The sequence below is a fragment of the Dendrobates tinctorius genome, unplaced genomic scaffold (genome assembly GCF_039654945.1).
Source record: "Dendrobates tinctorius isolate UK_male_01 unplaced genomic scaffold, ASM3965494v1 ptg000001l, whole genome shotgun sequence".
Taxonomy (NCBI): Eukaryota; Metazoa; Chordata; class Amphibia; order Anura; family Dendrobatidae; genus Dendrobates; species Dendrobates tinctorius.
The window spans coordinates 16,227,182-16,247,845 of record NW_027361669.1 but is presented as its reverse complement, the minus strand read 5'-3'; the positions used below and the strand labels follow the sequence as shown (position 1 = coordinate 16,247,845).

At 48.7% G+C, this 20,664-nt stretch overlaps 1 protein-coding gene across 1 annotated transcript in view; it reads left to right on the top strand.

Moving 5' to 3' along the window:
* Positions 1-864: 864 nt before the first annotated feature.
* FAM193B (family with sequence similarity 193 member B) overlaps positions 865-20,664 on the top strand; it is a 96,544-nt gene continuing 76,744 nt past the window's right edge. The window contains exons 1-3 of the mRNA XM_073568428.1: positions 865-1,167; positions 16,132-16,374; positions 17,730-17,970. Of these exons, the coding sequence (XP_073424529.1) occupies positions 1,024-1,167; positions 16,132-16,374; positions 17,730-17,970 (628 nt within the window). The 5' untranslated portion in view covers positions 865-1,023. The remainder of the gene's footprint in view (positions 1,168-16,131; positions 16,375-17,729; positions 17,971-20,664) is intronic.

The following is a 20,664-nucleotide window of genomic DNA, read 5'->3' as shown; positions in this document are numbered from 1 at the left end:
CCTGGTGAAGTCCGTGTTCGGTGCCCATGCCTGAACAGTAGGTATTAGGTACAGATGCCGAACTTTACTGTTCGGGTTCGCCCATCTCTAGTCTTCACCAACCAACAGACGCTGTTTCCATAACATTGGGCTACACGCCAGGCAGCGAAGCACAGCCGTTCTATGGACCTAAAGCCACCTGTCCCTAAGGCTAGCGGGGAGCACAGCAAGGGAAGCTGAACCCCAGGTTTTTCCCAAGCTATGACACCCGCGTTTATGTTGGAGATCATGCCCTACAGCAGCTCTTGCCTTACAGGTGATGATTTGCCCAAGTGCACTCAGTGTGGCAGAACGTTCCTCAGAGCACTGATGGCAACCAAGGTGTGTGTTTCTTACTGAGACTCCATACTGAATAAATAGCTTTGTTTTGTTCCCGTTTTCCCACCATTTGTATATCATTACCCTGAGCATCCATCCTGTGCTTGCTGGCCGTCCCCGGTTTCCCCCATGATGCGGAGTGCATACACGTGCCTATCTGTGGCAGGCTCTGACCTCTCCCCCATACACAGGCTGTATATGTCAGCACGTGTACCCCTGGCTTCTTCTGGAACCAATGAATTGACGTCTTCTCCTCCCCTAACCTCACACCTCACCTGCATGCCCTCCTCAGCACCACACGCGACCTGCCACTCGTGACACGCCCCTCGCCACTGTTCTTTCTAGCGCCAGCACTTACCCTAGTGCTCAGACACAAGCGCTGGTCTGCCCACAGTAAAAATGGCGTGGCCTTAGGTTTTAGTTGCGCGTAGACGAGAACTTGCCATTAGTAAAAATGGCGGCATTGAAATCAAGGCGCACGCTAGATGCCAGCTGCGCTATAACCTTTACCCTGTTGGCAAGGGGCGTGGTAATGTTCCCCAGCAAGCCGCCATATTGCCTGTTGTCCTGTGCGAGGGGTATAGGTCTGGAGCGTTGTCTTTGCAAATTACGTTTAGGGTCGGAGCGAAGTGTGTGGATCCAGGAGGCCGAGTGACGGGACAAGCAATGACTAGGAGGCGGAACAAGCAGGGAAACAGCAGGAGAGAGCGAGCGGTGGGGCAGCAGAGGCCGGGGAAAGGGTCCTCTCCTTGTGATGGACCAGAGACAGATGCCAGAGAAAGCCCTGACGAGATGGGCAAAGGGGGGCAGGTAACGTGCCAGCTGCAACCCTGCCTGATAATGTCACATCACATGTAGGGTGGAGGCACACACCGTCCACTGCCAGCTACTGGGCTATACATATGTAGTGTGCACCTCCCCTACTATATACTGCTGTGCCTGTGTAATACACCTCCCCTACTATATACCGCTGTCTGTGTAATACACCTCCCCTACTATATACCTCTGTGTAATACACCTCCCCTACTATATACCGCTGTGTCTGTGTAATACACCTCCCCTACTATATACCGCTGTGTCTGTGTAATACACCTCCCCTACTATATACCGCTGTCTGTGTAATACACCTCCCCTACTATATACCGCTGTGCCTGTGTAATACACCTCCCCTACTATATACCGCTGTGCCTGTGTAATACACCTCCCCTACTATATACCGCTGTGCCTGTGTAATACACCTCCCCTACTATATACCGCTGTGCCTGTGTAATACACCTCCCCTACTATATACCGCTGTGCCTGTGTAATACACCTCCCCTACTATATACCGCTGTGCCTGTGTAATACACCTCCCCTACTATATACAGCAGTGTCTGTGGAGTACACACCTCCCCTACTATATACAGCAGTGTCTGTGGAGTACACACCTCCCCTACTATACACAGCAGTGTCTGTGGAGTACACACCTCCCCTACTATACACAGCAGTGTCTGTGGAATACACACCTCCCCTACTATATACTGCTGTGTCTGTGGAATACACACCTCCCCTACTATATACCGCTGTGTCTGTGTAATACACACCTCCCCTACTATATACCGCTGTGTCTGTGTAATACACCTCCCCTACTATATACCGCTGTGTCTGTGTAATACACCTCCCCTACTATATACCTCTGTGTAATACACCTCCCCTACTATATACCGCTGTGTCTGTGTAATACACACCTCCCCTACTATATACCGCTGTGTCTGTGTAATACACCTCCCCTACTATATACCGCTGTGTCTGTGTAATACACCTCCCCTACTATATACTGCTGTGCCTGTGTAATACACCTCCCCTACTATATACTGCTGTGCCTGTGTAATACACCTCCCCTACTATATACCGCTGTGCCTGTGTAATACACCTCCCCTACTATATACCGCTGTGCCTGTGTAATACACACCTCCCCTACTATATACTGCTGTGCCTGTGTAATACACCTCCCCTACTATATACCGCTGTGCCTGTGTAATACACCTCCCCTACTATATACCGCTGTGCCTGTGTAATACACACCTCCCCTACTATATACCGCTGTGCCTGTGTAATACACACCTCCCCTACTATATACCGCTGTGCCTGTGTAATACACCTCCCCTACTATATACCGCTGTGCCTGTGTAATACACCTCCCCTACTATATACCGCTGTGCCTGTGTAATACACCTCCCCTACTATATACCGCTGTGCCTGTGTAATACACCTCCCCTACTATATACCGCTGTGCCTGTGTAATACACCTCCCCTACTATATACCGCTGTGCCTGTGTAATACACCTCCCCTACTATATACCGCTGTGCCTGTGTAATACACCTCCCCTACTATATACCGCTGTGCCTGTGTAATACACCTCCCCTACTATATACCGCTGTGCCTGTGTAATACACCTCCCCTACTATATACCGCTGTGTCTGTGTAATACACCTCCCCTACTATATACCGCTGTGTCTGTGTAATACACCTCCCCTACTATATACCGCTGTGTCTGTGTAATACACCTCCCCTACTATATACCGCTGTGCCTGTGTAATACACCTCCCCTACTATATACCGCTGTGCCTGTGTAATACACCTCCCCTACTATATACCGCTGTGCCTGTGTAATACACCTCCCCTACTATATACTGCTGTGTCTGTGGAATACACACCTCCCCTACTATATACTGCTGTGTCTGTGGAATACACACCTCCCCTACTATATACAGCAGTGTCTGTGGAATACACACCTCCCCTACTATATACTGCTGTGCCTCTGGAATACACACCTCCCCTACTATATACTGCTGTGCCTCTGGAATACACACCTCCCCTACTATATACAGCTGTGTCTGTCTAATACACACCTCCCCTACTATATACTGCTGTGTCTGTCTAATACACACCTCCCCTACTATATACTGCTGTGCCTGTGTAATACACACCTCCCCTACTATATACTGCTGTGCCTGTGTAATACACCTCCCCTACTATATACTGCTGTGCCTGTGTAATACACCTCCCCTACTATATACTGCTGTGCCTGTGTAATACACCTCCCCTACTATATACTGCTGTGCCTGTGTAATACACCTCCCCTACTATATACTGCTGTGCCTGTGTAATACACCTCCCCTACTATATACTGCTGTGCCTGTGTAATACACCTCCCCTACTATATACTGCTGTGCCTGTGTAATACACCTCCCCTACTATATACTGCTGTGTCTGTGGAATACACACCTCCCCTACTATATACTGCTGTGTCTGTGGAATACACACCTCCCCTACTATATACCGCTGTGTCTGTGTAATACACACCTCCCCTACTATATACTGCTGTGTCTGTGGAAGACACCTCCCCTACTATATACTGCTGTCTGTGGAAGACACACCTCCCCTACTATATATTGCTCTGTCTGTGGAATACACACCACCTCTACTATATACAGCAGTGTCTGTGGAATACACACCTCCCCTACTATATACAGCAGTGTCTGTGGAGTACACACCTCCCCTACTATATACAGCAGTGTCTGTGGAGTACACACCTCCCCTACTATATACAGCAGTGTCTGTGGAGTACACACCTCCCCTACTATATACAGCAGTGTCTGTGGAGTACACACCTCCCCTACTATATACAGCAGTGTCTGTGGAGTACACACCTCCCCTACTATATACAGCAGTGTCTGTGGAGTACACACCTCCCCTACTATATACAGCAGTGTCTGTGGAGTACACACCTCCCCTACTATATACAGCAGTGTCTGTGGAGTACACACCTCCCCTACTATATACAGCAGTGTCTGTGGAGTACACACCTCCCCTACTATATACAGCAGTGTCTGTGGAGTACACACCTCCCCTACTATATACAGCAGTGTCTGTGGAGTACACACCTCCCCTACTATACACAGCAGTGTCTGTGGAGTACACACCTCCCCTACTATACACAGCAGTGTCTGTGGAGTACACACCTCCCCTACTATATACAGCAGTGTCTGTGGAATACACACCTCCCCTACTATATACAGCAGTGTCTGTGGAATACACACCTCCCCTACTATATACAGCAGTGTCTGTGGAATACACACCTCCCCTACTATATACAGCAGTGTCTGTGGAATACACACCTCCCCTACTATATACTGCTGTGCCTCTGGAATACACACCTCCCCTACTATATACTGCTGTGCCTCTGGAATACACACCTCCCCTACTATATACAGCTGTGTCTGTCTAATACACACCTCCCCTACTATATACTGCTGTGTCTGTCTAATACACACCTCCCCTACTATATACTGCTGTGTCTGTCTAATACACACCTCCCCTACTATATACTGCTGTGCCTGTGTAATACATACCTCCCTACTATATACCGCTGTATCTGTGTAATACACCTCTACTATATACCGCTGTATCTGTGTTATACACACCTCCCCTACTATATACTGCTGTGTCTGTGGAATACACACCTCCCCTACTATATACCGCTGTGTCTGTGTAATACACACCTCCCCTACTATATACTGCTGTGTCTGTGGAAGACACCTCCCCTACTATATACTGCTGTCTGTGGAAGACACACCTCCCCTACTATATATTGCTCTGTCTGTGGAATACACACCACCTCTACTATATACAGCAGTGTCTGTGGAATACACACCTCCCCTACTATATACAGCAGTGTCTGTGGAGTACACACCTCCCCTACTATATACAGCAGTGTCTGTGGAGTACACACCTCCCCTACTATATACAGCAGTGTCTGTGGAGTACACACCTCCCCTACTATATACAGCAGTGTCTGTGGAGTACACACCTCCCCTACTATATACAGCAGTGTCTGTGGAGTACACACCTCCCCTACTATACACAGCAGTGTCTGTGGAGTACACACCTCCCCTACTATACACAGCAGTGTCTGTGGAGTACACACCTCCCCTACTATACACAGCAGTGTCTGTGGAATACACACCTCCCCTACTATATACAGCAGTGTCTGTGGAATACACACCTCCCCTACTATATACAGCAGTGTCTGTGGAATACACACCTCCCCTACTATATACAGCAGTGTCTGTGGAATACACACCTCCCCTACTATATACAGCAGTGTCTGTGGAATACACACCTCCCCTACTATATACAGCAGTGTCTGTGGAATACACACCTCCCCTACTATATACTGCTGTGCCTCTGGAATACACACCTCCCCTACTATTTACTGCTGTGCCTCTGGAATACACACCTCCCCTACTATATACAGCTGTGTCTGTCTAATACACACCTCCCCTACTATATACTGCTGTGTCTGTCTAATACACACCTCCCCTACTATATACTGCTGTGTCTGTCTAATACACACCTCCCCTACTATATACTGCTGTGCCTGTGTAATACATACCTCCCTACTATATACCGCTGTGTCTGTGTAATACACCTCTACTATATACCGCTGTATCTGTGTAATACACCTCTACTATATACCGCTGTATCTGTGTAATACACCTCTACTATATACCGCTGTATCTGTGTTATACACACCTCCCCTACTATATACCGCTGTCTGTGTAATACACACCTCCCCTACTATATACTGCAGTGTCTGTGTAATACACACCTCCTCTACTATATATTGCAGTGTCTGTGTAATACACACCTCCCCTACTATATACTGCTGTGCCTGTGTAATACACACCTCCCCTACTATATACTGCTGTGCCTGTGTAATACACACCTCCCCTACTATATACTGCTGTGTCTGTGGAATACACCTCCCCTACTATATACTGCTGTCTGCGTAATACACACCTTCCCTACTATACACTGCTGTCTGCGTAATACACACCTTCCCTACTATACACTGCTGTCTGCGTAATACACACCTTCCCTACTATATACTGCTGTCTGCGTAATACACACCTCCCCTACTATATACTGCTGTCTGTGTAATACACCTCCCCTACTACCGTATATACTGCTGTGTCTGTGGAATACACCTCCCCTACTATATACTGCTGTGTCTGTGGAATACACCTCCCCTACTATATACTGCTGTGTCTGTGGAATACACCTCCCCTACTATATACCGCTGTGTTTGTGTAATACACCTCCCCTGCTATATACCGCTGTCTGTGTAATACACACGTTCTCTACTATATGCCGCTGTGTCTGTGTAATACACACGTCCTCTACTATATACTGTTATATATATATATATATATATATATATATATATATATATATCCGAAAGTGTGGGCACCGCTGAAATTGTCCCAGAAAATTATTCCAGTTACACATGTTTTTTATACATGTTTATTTTCTTTGTGCGCATTTGAAAACACACAAAAAGAAACAAAGGCAAATTAAACATAATTTCTATCAAAATGGGCCGGCAAAATTGAGACCTTCCCAAAAAAATGTGGGTTGACAACTTTGTTTCAAGCATGTGATGCTCATTCAAACTCGCCTGTGGCAAGTAACGTGTAGGCAGTATAAAAATCACAATTGAAACTAGATAAAAAGGGGAGACGTTTACTCAGTCCTTGCACTGTATGTGCCACAATGATCTTGATGTTATTTTGTCCATGGTGAGCAACATAATCAAGAAGTTTACAACTCATGGCACTGTAGGTAATCAATGTGGACGGCAGAGAAAAATTGATGGAAGGTTGCAACACAGGATAGTCCGGATGGTGGATTGTTTTATACCCCTCCTCTGGAATAGACTGTATTAAACCCAATTTGTTCTATATACTGATCTTAGCATAAATGAGTACACCCACTTTGAAAAATAAGTTTTTGATCAATATCTCACTGAACAAAAGAAACATTTCCCAAAATTTGACAACTGAGTTTCATTGAAGTACAGTTAATATAACTTTCTTTAGAGTCTTCAGTTGTACTCAAATTAGTTAGTTAGCATCGATCTCTTTCGATTCTTCAAAAAATGACCCCTTTTAAAGCTTGGAGAGTGATGCTCAACTTATCTCTCCAGAACTCCCCATAGCTGTTTTGGTTAGGTTTAGGTCAGAAGACGTACTTGGTAACCGAATCATTGTCACCATATTATTCTTCAGAAATGCAAAGAGAGGTGCCTTTAAATGTGTCTTTTAGATCACTGTGATGTTGGTTAAAGGGAACCTGTCAGCAGGATTGTGCTCAGTAAACTACAGACAGTGTCAGGTCGGCGCCATTATACTGATTAAAATGATATCTTGGTTGATGAAGCATGTCCGTTGTGTCCAAAGCACTGCCGGCATTTGAACGCAGGTGATTCCTCATGTTCATTGAACCATACGGAATCACAGCATCCAATAAATTGTACGGGTGTGATTTATCTTGCGGAGACTCATGACTCCACAAGATAAATTGACATGCGTCTGGAAAGAAGCGCCGCATGTCCGTCTTCACAGGTGAACCGCAGACGTCTCTGGACACATTGTGGACATGGGATTTCTTGAAGTCCCCTCCACTATGCTGTAACATCTGGCCCTTGCGGGTTGGATGCTGCGGATGTACACAGCGTCCAACCCGCAGCGTTTACTGACTGTGGGAACATACCCTCACAATCGGTTGCAGCGTATTCGTCAGGTCCTACATAAACACTAGCCGATACTCAAAACAGAGCCAACGCTAAACCAAATTGTACCTGATCATCTACTCCTCACTGCAAGAAGGAGCAGGAACTTAAAGGGAACCTGTCACCAGTTTTTGAGCCTATGAACAAATGCCACCTCCTTTAGCTGCTCCTGTGCTGCATTCCACAAACGCGTCTGTCAGCTTCTGACTCCCCTTGTATGCCCCCCAAAATACCATTTGATATGCTCCCGCGCTGTATATAAATAAGAGTGGTCCAGTCCGATGGGCATCTTTGCTTTGGCGCACATCCTTCCTCTCTGCTCCGTGAGTATACCAGTCTCTTTCCACTTCTGCTTGTGATGTGACTTTTAAGGTTTGGTTCCCATGATGAGTAGTTGGTACATTTTCTTTATCGCCTTATTGGGGGACACAGATTACCATGGGTGTATGCTGCTGCTGCTGCTAGGAGGCTGACACTATGCAAAACAAGAAAATTAGCTCCTCCCCGGCAGTATACACCCACCGACAGGCACCAAGCACCTCAGTTTGTGCTTAGTGTCTGTAGGAGGCGGACTGGGATCTCCCCAGATCCGCAGTTACTAATCCATTTTTTCTTTTAGGGTTTAGAACGAACCTTTTAATCTTTTCTCTTTTATCTTTCAGGTTTTTTTCCGTCGGGAAACAGGGTATAGTTATAACCCTGATTTTCCCATATCATGCGGCTGAGCGAGCAGTGTGGTGTCACCCACATCGCAACTCTCAGTACCGCAGGCAGGACTTTTTCCTTATCACCTTCTGGTGATAAGGGTTGTGGACAGGTGGCTGGTCCTTGCCGAATCCCCCTCCTCACCCCTTTCTCGGGACAGGGCTGAGAGGAAGACGGCGATCGCAGGAGGTTCAAGCCGTCTTCTGCAGGATGCGGGTACAGAGTACCCCCCCCCCCCCAGCGGCCTGCCGTTTCTCCGTGGGCCCCTGTGGTCATCCTCTTCAGGGACGTCCGGTAAGTGCCTGTACGTTCCCTCCGGCCCCGCATAAGCTCCGTGAATGGCAGAAGTTGGACCTTTGTGATTTCAGGTCCACAATTATTTGAATTTCCCGCCCTCTCTGCCTGCCGCGCGCTCACGCCGCTTGCTTCTCACTCCCAGGGAGACACTGGGGATTCCTCACTCACCACACAGCGTCACAACCAGGGGAGGCAGACTTCCCAGGGCCACTGTCAGATCAGCTCCGTTATGTCGGCGCTGGCATGGGGCTGCGGCATCTTCACTTTCGCTTTCACTTTCCCTCACAGTCTCCTCATCGCTGTGCTCCCTCCTCCCTTCCTGAGCGCGCTCTTTTCAGCGCGCCTTTACTAGCCCATCACAGGGCTCCTTTTCGTTTGATATGCCAGCCTCCTCCTTCGGCCATGCCCTCTCCTTCGCTGTTAACCAGTCACGGAGCAGCCGCTAAGCTCCGCCCCCAGCCTCCAGCACAAGGATTTCCTGGATTTTCACTCCTTCCTGCGCTGTTTGGGGGACACCAGCGTTTTCTGCTGCTCACAGAATCTCGGTAGGCTCTGCTCTGAGGCAAAGATTAGCTCTCCTCGGCAGTTATTCCTTAATTCCTGCGGCCATTCAGTGCAGTTTACTTATGCCCAACCCTTCAGGGGATCTCTGCTTCAGGCCCACCGCTATCTATTACGCCTGTGCGCGCTGTAAAAAGAAGTGGGCATCGGGTCAGTCGTCTCCATTCTGCCCCTCCTGCAGTCCTTCAACTATGTCAGCATCTCAGGAGCGCACAGAGTCCCGGGCTGAGGGCACTCTCCCCTCCTCTCTCCCCCCCGGAGTGGGCCGTTGTAATGTCTCAGTCTGTATCTGACTTGATGAAAGTATCACAGTCGCTGGTCCAGGTCTTAGAGCGATTACCTCAGCTATCTACAGCCACCTGTGCCCCGACCGCCTCTCAGGGTGAGTCGTCCGCACCTGACCGCGACCTACAGAGAGACAGACAGGGCAGGACTTCTAGGAAGAGGGCTCTGTCTACTTCGTCCTCTAGCTCGCAGGGCCCTTCTGCTTCCCCCAGAGCATCCTCGGATGACGACCTTCAGTCGGGCGATGACTCTCAATCAGAAGCTAGTTCGGAAGGGAACAGCGTTTCTAAAACACGGGACATGGTAGATAGCCTTATTTCAGCTATCTTCCAAACGCTAAAGATTAAGCAGGATAAGTCTCCACCTCAGGAATGTTCTATTCTCCTTAAACGAGCAAGACCTCCATCTCGAAGCTTTCCCAATCACAAAGATTTCGATACTACCTTATCCAAACACTGGGAGCGCCCTGAGCAACGTTTCTCAGGCCGCAAGTACTTAGACGTACTGTACCCCTTTGACGCAGACCTGCTCACAAAGTGGTCCAAGGCTCCCGAGGTGGATCCTCCAGTTTCCCGGATAGCCTCAAAAACGGTGCTCTCTCTGCCAGATGGGGCATCGCTTAAAGATCCTACTGACAGGCAGATTGAATCTCTGGCTAAGTCTATCTTTGAGGCATCTGGCGCCTCTCTCTGCCCTATTTTCGCATCCGCCTGGGTGGCGAAAGTCATTTCCGCTTGGGCTAAACTTCTTCGCAGGGGCATCTTAGCATCAGCTCCTCAAGATGAGTTGGCGGATCTTGCAGATCAGGTTAACCATGCGGGAAAATACCTTTTGGCCGCCTCCTTGGACGCAGCCAGCTGCGTAGCAAGGGCTAACAGCAACATAGTAGCTGTACGCCGAGTCCTCTGGCTAAAGTCATGGAATGCGGACACTACTTCAAAAAAGTCGCTTACCAATCTGCCATTCCATGGCTCTAGACTCTTTGGTGCAAAGCTGGATCAGATAATTTCCGATGCCACTGGTGGTAAAAGCACTTCGCTTCCCCAGTCTCGACCAAAACGTTTTTTCAACAGAAAAGGTTTTCGTCCATTCAGGCCCTTTCGTCCCTTCTCTGCCACGGAGAGATCTGCTCAACAAGATCGGCCGCCCTCCACCAGGGAGCGGGATCAGAGGAAACCTTCCTTCAAACCCGCTCCTCGCTGGAGATCTAGAGGACAATATTCCAGATCTTCAGGCGCCAATTCCGGCAGATTTTCTTCTAAGTGACGGGTCACCCCCACCTGGAATTTCTTCCAGGGTGGGAGGTAGACTTTCCTTTTTCATGGATGCTTGGCTGTCCGTTGTCGACGACGCTTGGGTCAGAGAAATTGTCTCATCCGGATACAAGATCGAATTTGCTTCTCCCCCGAACAGACGTTTTTTCCGGTCTCGGCCTCTGCGACAGCGGTCCCAGATCCCGGGTTTTCTGCAGGCCATTTCCTCCCTTCTTTCCGCCGGAGTCATTGTTCCCGTTCCCTCAAACTAACGGTTTTCCGGGTTCTACTCCAATCTCTTTGTAGTCCCGAAGAAAGACGGCTCTCTTCGTCCAATTCTGGACCTCAAATTGCTCAATCGCCACGTGAAGATTCTTCATTTCAAAATGGAGTCTCTTCGGTCGGTGATTGCTTCCATGGAACCCGGGGAATTCCTCTGCTCGGTGGACATTCGGGATGCCTATCTGCACATTCCGATTTGTGTGCAGCATCAGAAGTATCTTCGATTTGCGTTTCAGGGAGACCACTTTCAGTTCACGGCCCTTCCCTTCGGCCTAGCTTCAGCGCCTCGTGTTTTCACGAAGGTGATGGCGACCGTCATGGCCATCCTTCGCTCCAGAGGGATCCTCATCATCCCTTATCTGGACGATCTTTTGATCAAGGGTTCGTCTCGCCTGGACTGTCTCCAGAGTCTGCAGATAACCCTGGACACTCTCGGCCGCCTCGGTTGGCTAGTCAACAAGGAGAAGTCCATTCTGACTCCCACCCAGCGACTGACCTTTCTGGGCATGGAATTCGACACGAATCTAGCCCGTGTTTTTTCTTCCAAGGGAAAAATTTGCGACCCTTTCCAAGGGCATCAAAACTCTCAAGAGGCCTACTCCCATTCCCATTCGGTCCTGCATGAAGGTCCTGGGGAAGATGGTGGCTTCCATGGAAGCAGTACCTTTTGCGCAGTTTCATCTTCGCCCCCTCCAGCTGTCTCTGCTTTCAGCCTGGGACAAGACCACAATGTCCTTGGACCGTCCTATTCAGCTCCCTCTCAGAGTGAGGCAATCTCTCACTTGGTGGCTACGGCCAGCGTCAGTTCTCCAAGGGAGGTCCTTCCTTCCGCCTCAGTGGCAAGTCGTCACCACCGATGCGAGCCTTCTAGGATGGGGAGCCGTGTTCCATCAGAAAGCGGCCCAAGGACGCTGGAATCCACAGGAGTCGCTCCTCCCAATCAATCTTCTGGAGATCAGAGCAATCTTCCTGGCCCTTCTTCATTGGCAGCCTCTCCTCTCCGGCAAGCCGGTCCGTATTCAGTCGGACAACGCCACGGCCGTGGCGTACATAAACCATCAGGGGGGCACGCGCAGCAAGCAAGTAATGTCAGAAGTGGCCTAGATATTCCGCTGGGCGGAACGTTACGTTCCGGCAATCTCCGCCGTCCATATTCCAGGGGTGGAAAATTGGGCAGCCAACTTTGAGTCGCCAGGGCCTAGCGTCCGGCGAATGGTCCCTGCACCCCACAGTCTTCAATCAGATCTGCCACCGTTGGGGCACCCCGGATGTCGACCTCATGGCATCTCGGATGAACCACAAGGTACCGCAGTTCGTAGCCAGGTCCAGGGACCCTCTAGCCGTCGCATGCGATGCGCTGGTGACTCCGTGGTCCCAGTTTCAACTTCCTTATCTGTTCCCGCCTCTGGCCCTAATTCCACGAGTGGTCAAGAAGATAAAATCGGAAGGTGTACCAGTGATTCTAGTCGCTCCAGATTGGCCAAGACGGCCTTGGTACGCGGAACTAGTCAACATGCTCGCGGACGTCCCCTGGAGGCTTCCAGACCGTCCAGACCTTCTCTCGCAAGGCCCCCTTTACCACAAGAATTCTCAGTCTCTGAGTTTGACGGCAGGGCTGTTGAGACCGCAATATTGAAGGAATCAGGTCTGTCCAGTCAGGTTATTCAAACTATGATCAGAGCCAGGAAACCAGCCTCTTCCCGCATTTACCACAGGTAATGGAAGGCTTTTTTCCATTGGTGCGATGATAAAGTCTTTCCAATGTCCTTTTCTATCCCATCTATCCTTGGGTTTCTTCAGTCTGGATTGGAAGCGGGTCTGTCCCTCAGTACGCTCAAGGGCCAGGTTTCCGCTCTCTCTATCCTCTTCCAAAGAGAGCTAGCTTCCCTACCGCAGGTAAAAACCTTTCTCCAAGGGGTTTCCCATGTGGCTCCTCCTCATCATTCGCCAATAGATCCGTGGGATCTCAACCTCGTTCTTAGCGCTCTCCAGAAGGCGCCGGTCGAGCCTCTTCAGGACATTCCTTTGTCTCTTCTCTCGTGGAAGGTCACCTTTTTGATTGCCATTTCATCCATCAGAAGAGTTTCTGAATTGGCGGCCTTGTCATGTCGTTCCCCTTACCTGATTCACCATCAGGACAAAGCCGTCCTCAGGCCCGTTCCTTCTTTTCTTCCAAAGGTGGTTTCCTCTTTCCATATCAATGAGGATATCGTTCTTCCTTCTTTTTGTCCGGCTCCCTCTCATCCGCTTGAGAAGTCTCTCCACAAACTGGACGTAGTTAGAGCCCTGCGTGTCTATCTCGCCAGGACTTCTTCCTTTCGTCTGTCCGATTCCTTGCTTGTCATCTCTGAAGGTCGCCAGAAGGGCCTTCCGGCTTCCAAATCCACGATCGCTCGCTGGATTCGTTCTACCATTCTGGAAGCGTATCGTCTTCAGGAAAAACGACCCCCTCCGGGAGTAAGAGCTCATTCCACCCGGGCTGTGGCGGCTTCGTGGGCTGTTCGTCACCAGGCTTCGGCCATGCAAATTTGCAAGGCCGCGACCTGGTCGTCTTTGCATACCTTTACGAGGTTCTACAGGGTTCATACCCAGGCCTCGTCTGATGCTGTTGTTGGTAGGAAGGTTCTGCAGGCGGCGGTGGCTCACCAGCCGACTTAAGCCCTTCCGTTAATTTTGTTCCTTATTGCTGTTCCCACCCTTGGGACTGCTTTGGAACGTCCCATGGTAATCTGTGTCCCCCAATAAGGCGATAAAGAAAGATGGATTTTTGGTTCTTACCGTAAAATCTCTTTCTTGGAGCCTTCATTGGGGGACACAGCACCCTCCCTGTTTAAGTTGTACCGTGTTGGGTCTTAGAGTCCCTTGTTGGGTTGGTACATATGTTTAGAGTTTTCTCGTTGCTTCTCCTACTGATTTTTCACCAACTGAGGTGCTTGGTGCCTGTCGGTGGGTGTATACTGCCGGGGAGGAGCTAATTTTCTTGTTTTGCATAGTGTCAGCCTCCTAGCAGCAGCAGCATACACCCATGGTAATCTGTGTCCCCCAATGAAGGCTCCAAGAAAGAGATTTTACGGTAAGAACCAAAAATCCATCTTTTTCTATTATGCCGTGTATTTTCTTGCCCACAAACACGCAGCATATTACAGTTCCAGCAAAGTGTGTGGGTCTTAAAATAAAATGTATTAAAAAACAACCATGCAATGTAAGTAACCCGAGTTGTCTTACTGTTGCCGAAATGCTGCAGAAAATCTGCTACATGAAATGCCTTAGAGTAAGGGAAGCCTTTCAGGTGGAGTTATGGGATATTGCAGCTTAGGTTTATGGGCACTGAGCCTGTAGGACTAGTAGTGGGTTTAGCCACTATTGTAGGCCTATAAGGCTCCATGCACATGTTGCATCTTTTTGCCACAACTATAGGAAAAGCACACTCTTTGCTGCAATCTACTAAAAACGTGGTTATATTTCAGTTGTGACAAAAAAAGCAACTCCATCGCAACATGTTAACCCAGCCCAAAGAGTCCTGGCTTGCAATCCATGTTCCAGATCCTACCAAGTGTCATAAAAGGGAGTTAACGTTAGAACTCAAATTAGGTTTTTAGACTTGTAACCTGTCATGTAAAATAATGCTATTAATCTGCCGGTTAATGGCGTTCTGACACCGTGTGGTGCCCGCAACGAGGGCCCCGCTGCCGGGAAGAAATTAACTTTATCCTCCCCAGCAGCCTCGCTCTGAGTCACAGGGTGGCACTAGCCTGGTCTCAGTTACTGGCCTGTGCATAGTGAGCAGCGGCTGTAGCCGTGTCCCTGACAGCAGGCTCAGCACCACATCTTGGCATTAGGGTGGGCTGTCAGTCGGGCGCAGTTACAGCTGCCACTCACTATATGCAAAGTCCTGTGAATGAAAGAGCCCCAGGGGGAATAAAGATCACTTCCTCCTGGCAGCAGGTTTCTCAGTGCGGGCTCCGGACAGGTTCAGAACACTATTAACCTGCAGGTTGTGTTAGTTTACCTAACAGATTCCCCTTTAAATTAGTTTTTATTAAAAATGGCAGCACATTACTTTTTGTTAGAAAAAAAAAAAAATGCTGCTCCCCTCTTTTCCCTTCAGATTCAGTGCTGAAGTCCTGGCGGTCCTATATATTTTTCAGGCGGCTAACATGTGTCTACTGTTAGCCAGTCAGTGGCCATGTGCTCCCGTCCTGCATGACTTCCAGTGGTACCTGACATGACCTCACTGATTGGCTGCAGCAGTTCCTTGCTGACCAGTAAACACAGCAAGGGAGTTCATCCAGTCTTTATTGGAAATGGAGACCAGCATTTTAATTTAACAGTTGGATAACCCCTTGATATGGCAAACAAGTTTCAAAATGAATTTATAAAATATGAGTTCTTCCCACGTCACTAGACTTCCCAACTACTGCTATGTCGGTGGGTGCAGTGTTCTCGTACCCTCAGCCAAAGCCCAGAATTGCCAGACTGCCATGCGGCACCAGCCTAGTATATTACCAGTGCAACGTCAGGTCATGAAATTTGCAACCCATGAGGAGCAGATCGTCCATGTTTGGTGACCTGTCGGCATAATACTGTCGCCCCTTTGGCCAGTCTATATTTTGTCTGACAGATCCAGTGAGTTCCGACCTGATGGGGACCTGGTTTGGAATAAGTATTTGTTACTTGTGCGTTAATTGAATATATCCTTCACTTTACAGATCTTCAGTTTGTTCTTGCTGTTTTCCTCCTTCTGGATATTTGTGATTGTGCTGTCTTCTGCCCAGGTATTGCCGTCTTCGAGTGAATTTGTCCAGACATGCTGCCTGCTGTGTCATCGGGAGAAGAAAGACTGGCTGAGTTCGGCTCCTCACAATGGATTGCTGTCGCCTGTGGATGAAATTCCTGCCTCCTTCATGCCCTCCTTAGCACAGAACCTTCTGGGTGAAATGCCACTGTGGATTTGTCAGAGTTGCCGGAAGAGTGTAGAGGAAGAAGAAAGACAGGCAGCCCCAGAGCAACCATTGGCGGTAATGATTGACCAGCTGGGGATAAGCTGATCACAAGTTTGTCATTTTGTTCCCTGACAATAAGTGGTTAGCGCCATTTATCTCCCAATTGATGTATGATGGGTCTAGTTTGCATTTCCTAAATCAGATCACACTCATTAAAAAAAATACCATCTGTACATTTCCCATTTTATAATCAAAACAAGCATAAACTTGAAATAACGTGACTTGTTTCAGTGATATCAAAATAAAGTACTGGTTTCTGTTTTTACTTGTTAGAAGATTGAAAATAAAATTAAAGGAAATTTGTTGCCAGATTTTGGCCACCAAATCTTAGAATAACATAATGTAGAGACACATCCCTGGAATCGGGGTCTCAATCACTTAGTGGGCTGCTTACTGTAGTTTTGTTAGTCTTTTATCAGGAGATTATCATTATAGAAATAGTATTCCTGGTGGCAGGTAGTCAAGCATATTCATAAGCTGTGTTTAACCCCACCACTGATTGGCAGCTTTGTCTTCACTGTGCATAGGCATAAATCTGTCAGTCGGTGCTGTGGGCAGGGTTATACAGAGCTTAGTATTCAGAGAACTGCTACATCTACAGCAGGTAAGTGATTTTATCAAAATGACAGTGACACATCTATGGAATCGGGGTCTCTGCCCCTACATCATGCTGCTGTCAGATGGAGTTGTAAAATCGTATTGACAGATTGCCTTTTAAGAACTTGATGGAAATGAACTATCATGTGATCAGAGACTAGGCAAACCTGCCCACTATCCTTATATTTATTCCTGTTACAAAGTTGGCACATGAGAACTTAATACAGAAGTTTATACATACTTCGGCATGGGGTTTACAAAAAATCTGCTGTATAAGAAAACGTTTCGATGGGTGGAAAGAATTTTCAGTCGCAGACATTTCGGCAACAAATTTTTTTGCATCTTTCATGCCAATATGTGGCCTGTTAGGCTGCTTTTCCACCATTAGTATTTAAAGTGTTAATTCTGCTGCATATCTTTGTGCTTAAATACGCGTGTTTCAGTTCCAGCAAAATGTATGGGACTTGTATATTAAAAAAAAAAAAATCATTAAGTAACTGAGCAAATGGCAAATTTCCAAAAGAAAGTAGTTTTACAGCCCCAATTCCAAAATAGTTGGGCTATTTCATTCTATAGCTGGATAATGAATAAAGTGCTCATTTTAATAACTGCATTCTGACATGGAATTTCAAATTAAGTACATCCACCTCATCAGGTCTAAGACACCTGAAGTTGTATGCCGTGTGTGAAATCTGGTGATAGATTCACTTTAATGTTGTTCACTGCTTTTTTTTATACAGTGATATTAACACCATATTTTGCTGCTATTGCAGGTCTCCTTGTCACACACATCCTGCAAGTCCCAAACTTGTGGTGGCGGCTCACACTCCTCATCATCCTCGTCATCTTCCTCTTCATCCTCTACATCATCTTCTTCCTCCTCCTCTTCCTCTTCATCTTCCTGCCAAGGAAACTCTGGGGACTGGGACCCTAGTTCCTTTCTGTCTGCTCACAAACTATCGGGACTCTGGAATTCGCAGCACTCCAATGGAAACCACGGAGCTGGATCTGCAGGTAAGTACTTACTGGCATGTTGGTCTAGAAACCTATGCTTATTGTGCCTGCTGTTATCAGCCACTGTAATCTGACTTTAGGAAACTTCTGATGGTTTGTAAATGCGGAAAAAGCATAGTGTTGGTATCTGCGTTCCAACAAACCTCAGAACATGTACGGTGCCGCGATCGTGCGGGCTCACGCTAGGCGCAGCTACGATTCGGTGCAGGTGTCGGCCCTAGGTGAGAGCTGACACACTGTACCAACGCCTACAATTGGTGCTAGCACCGATTGGACGTTTAACCCTTCTGATGACGCTGTCAGTAGTGATAGCGACATCGAGGAGCATCGCAGCGGGAGGGAGCTCCGTGTCTCCATCAGCACAACGTGATGCAATCGCGATGTGCTGATGGTCTCCATGGTGACCTCCGACCGCTAAGAGCAGGAGCTGACGCCTCCTCCCCTGCCTGTCAGACGCAGCAGCAATGCAGAGTATCAGATCAGCGATCGGTCAGTATAAGGTTAATGTCTCATAAGTGGGACAATGTAAAAAAAGAAAAAAAAATCCCCAAATAAAGAACAAAAGAAATGGGAAAATATTAATCCAATAAATTTATGTAAAAAAAAAAATAAACAAATGCACACATTTCGTATCGCCACATCCGGAACAACCCGCTCTATAACACTGTCCCACTAGTTAACCCCTTTAGCGAACATCGTAAAAAGAATTTAAAAAAGGCAAAAAAACTATGCTTTATTATCATACAACAAAGTGCAATCACAATCGAAAAGACGAATGTAAATGAAAATGGTACAGCTGAAAATGTCATCTTGCCCCACAATAAAGAAGCAGCCATAAAGCTCCCTCAAAGGGGAAAAAAAGTTATGGCTCTCAGAATAAAGCGATGCAAAGATAATTATTTTTTATAATTTTTTTTTTCTCGTTCGCCTTATTGGGGGACACAGAGACCATGGGTGTATGCTGCTGCCACTAGGAGGCTGACACTATGCACAAAAAAAAAGTTAGCTCCTCCTCCGCAGTGTACACCCCACCGACCGGCAGGAAATTCCTCAGTTTAGCTTAGTGTCAGTAGGAGGTGGACACGGGTCTTTCATTAGACCCTTATCTACCTCAATGTGCGTCGTTTTCTTTTCAGGTTTTGCGGAGGGATACAGAGTGAACAGTCACATCAGTAGTCCCACAAGGAGGCTATGAGTACAGCGTGAACTGCCACCCTGTATCCTCATAGGTCTCCCGGAAGGACCAAGAGCCTGAGCACGGACGCGTGTCAGGCGATCCAACTGGTCCCCGTCCCCCGTCTCCCACCCACTCGCCCACCAGAGCCTGTCGATCCGGAAGAGACGCGGACATCCTTCGGCTGGATGATAGAGGAACCTCTCTCTCCACAGGTACCAGAAGACGCTGAACAGCGGCAGGACTAGAGGGTAAGTATAGGACCCCGAGCCCTCAGCAGCCTCTTCTTTTCCCTGAATTCCCCGGCTGCACTTATCTCAGTGCTTTTCAGCAGCCGGGCTGCAGTCAGGCCTCCATCGTCCACCCCGGCTGCACTTACTTCAGCGATGGTTAGCAGCCGGGCTAACCTGTCTCCGCGCCGCCCCGCGCTTCACGGCGGCCGCCGCATCTACTACAGGCCCCGGCTTCAGTTTGGGCCTACTTCGGCGTCGCGGCCACGCCCCCCCGCCTTCTTCCTCAGACGGGCTTCTCTCCGCCCGTTCTAAGCCCGCCCACTGCTCTCTTCCTCGGGCTCTGCGCTCCAGGGGCGGTGTTCAGCCCCCTAGACTGCCTATAGGCAGCGGGCGGCGCCATCTTCCTCCTCCTTTCTGCGGTCAGCCCGCCCCTTCCTCCCTGTCTGATCAAGGAAGCGCGAGCTTTTCTACCCGGCTTTTCTCAGGCGGCCGCCATTTTTTCTGCCTGTCAGCCGGACTCCGTCTTCTTCCCCATCGAGGGCTCCGCAGATCCAAACGAGTGGTGCAGCATTGGGGGACTAAGCAAGCTTTTGCTGGAAGCATCTACAGGACACTGGACCGTGAGTAGGCTCTGCTCTGCAGACTGACACCCTCCTCTGCCTCCTGTCCCCCAACTTTCCGGCACTACCTCAGGTTTCACTATGTCTAACACCAAATCTGACCGTAGCCGCTCTGCGGCTCCCTCCTGCACTCTAGTCAAATTCTTTGCATGCTCTTCTTGCAATCGCAAACTTCCCTCAGGTCAGTCCACTTCCCTCTGCCTGGACTGTAGCAATCCAATTCAACCTGACGCCGCCCAGGAGCCATCTATGGCCCCAGGTGAGAGTGACCTCCCCCCCCCCCCCCCCCCCCCCCCCATGCCCGGCTGGGCTTCGTCTCTATCACAGTCAGTGGCAGACCTCACCAGGGTGTCTCAGTCCCTAGTAGCCGTTCTGGATAAGTTGTCCCTGGACACCTCTACAGAGTCCAGCAGGCCTCAAGAGGTTCCATCTGAGTCGGCCAGCGTTAGTCGCAAAAGACCCAGGCAGGATCTCCAGCCGGAATCCTCTCCTCGCCCCATGTCACCACATAGTCCTTCTCGTCAGCCTCCCTCCTGGGCCTCCTCTCCCGAGTCAGGTGAGGCGCTGTCGGACAGGTCATCTGAGGGGATCTTAGAGCTGGATTCGGACCAGGATGCGAACATGAGGGTTACTGTACAGAACCTCATTGCAGCGATCCATCATACCT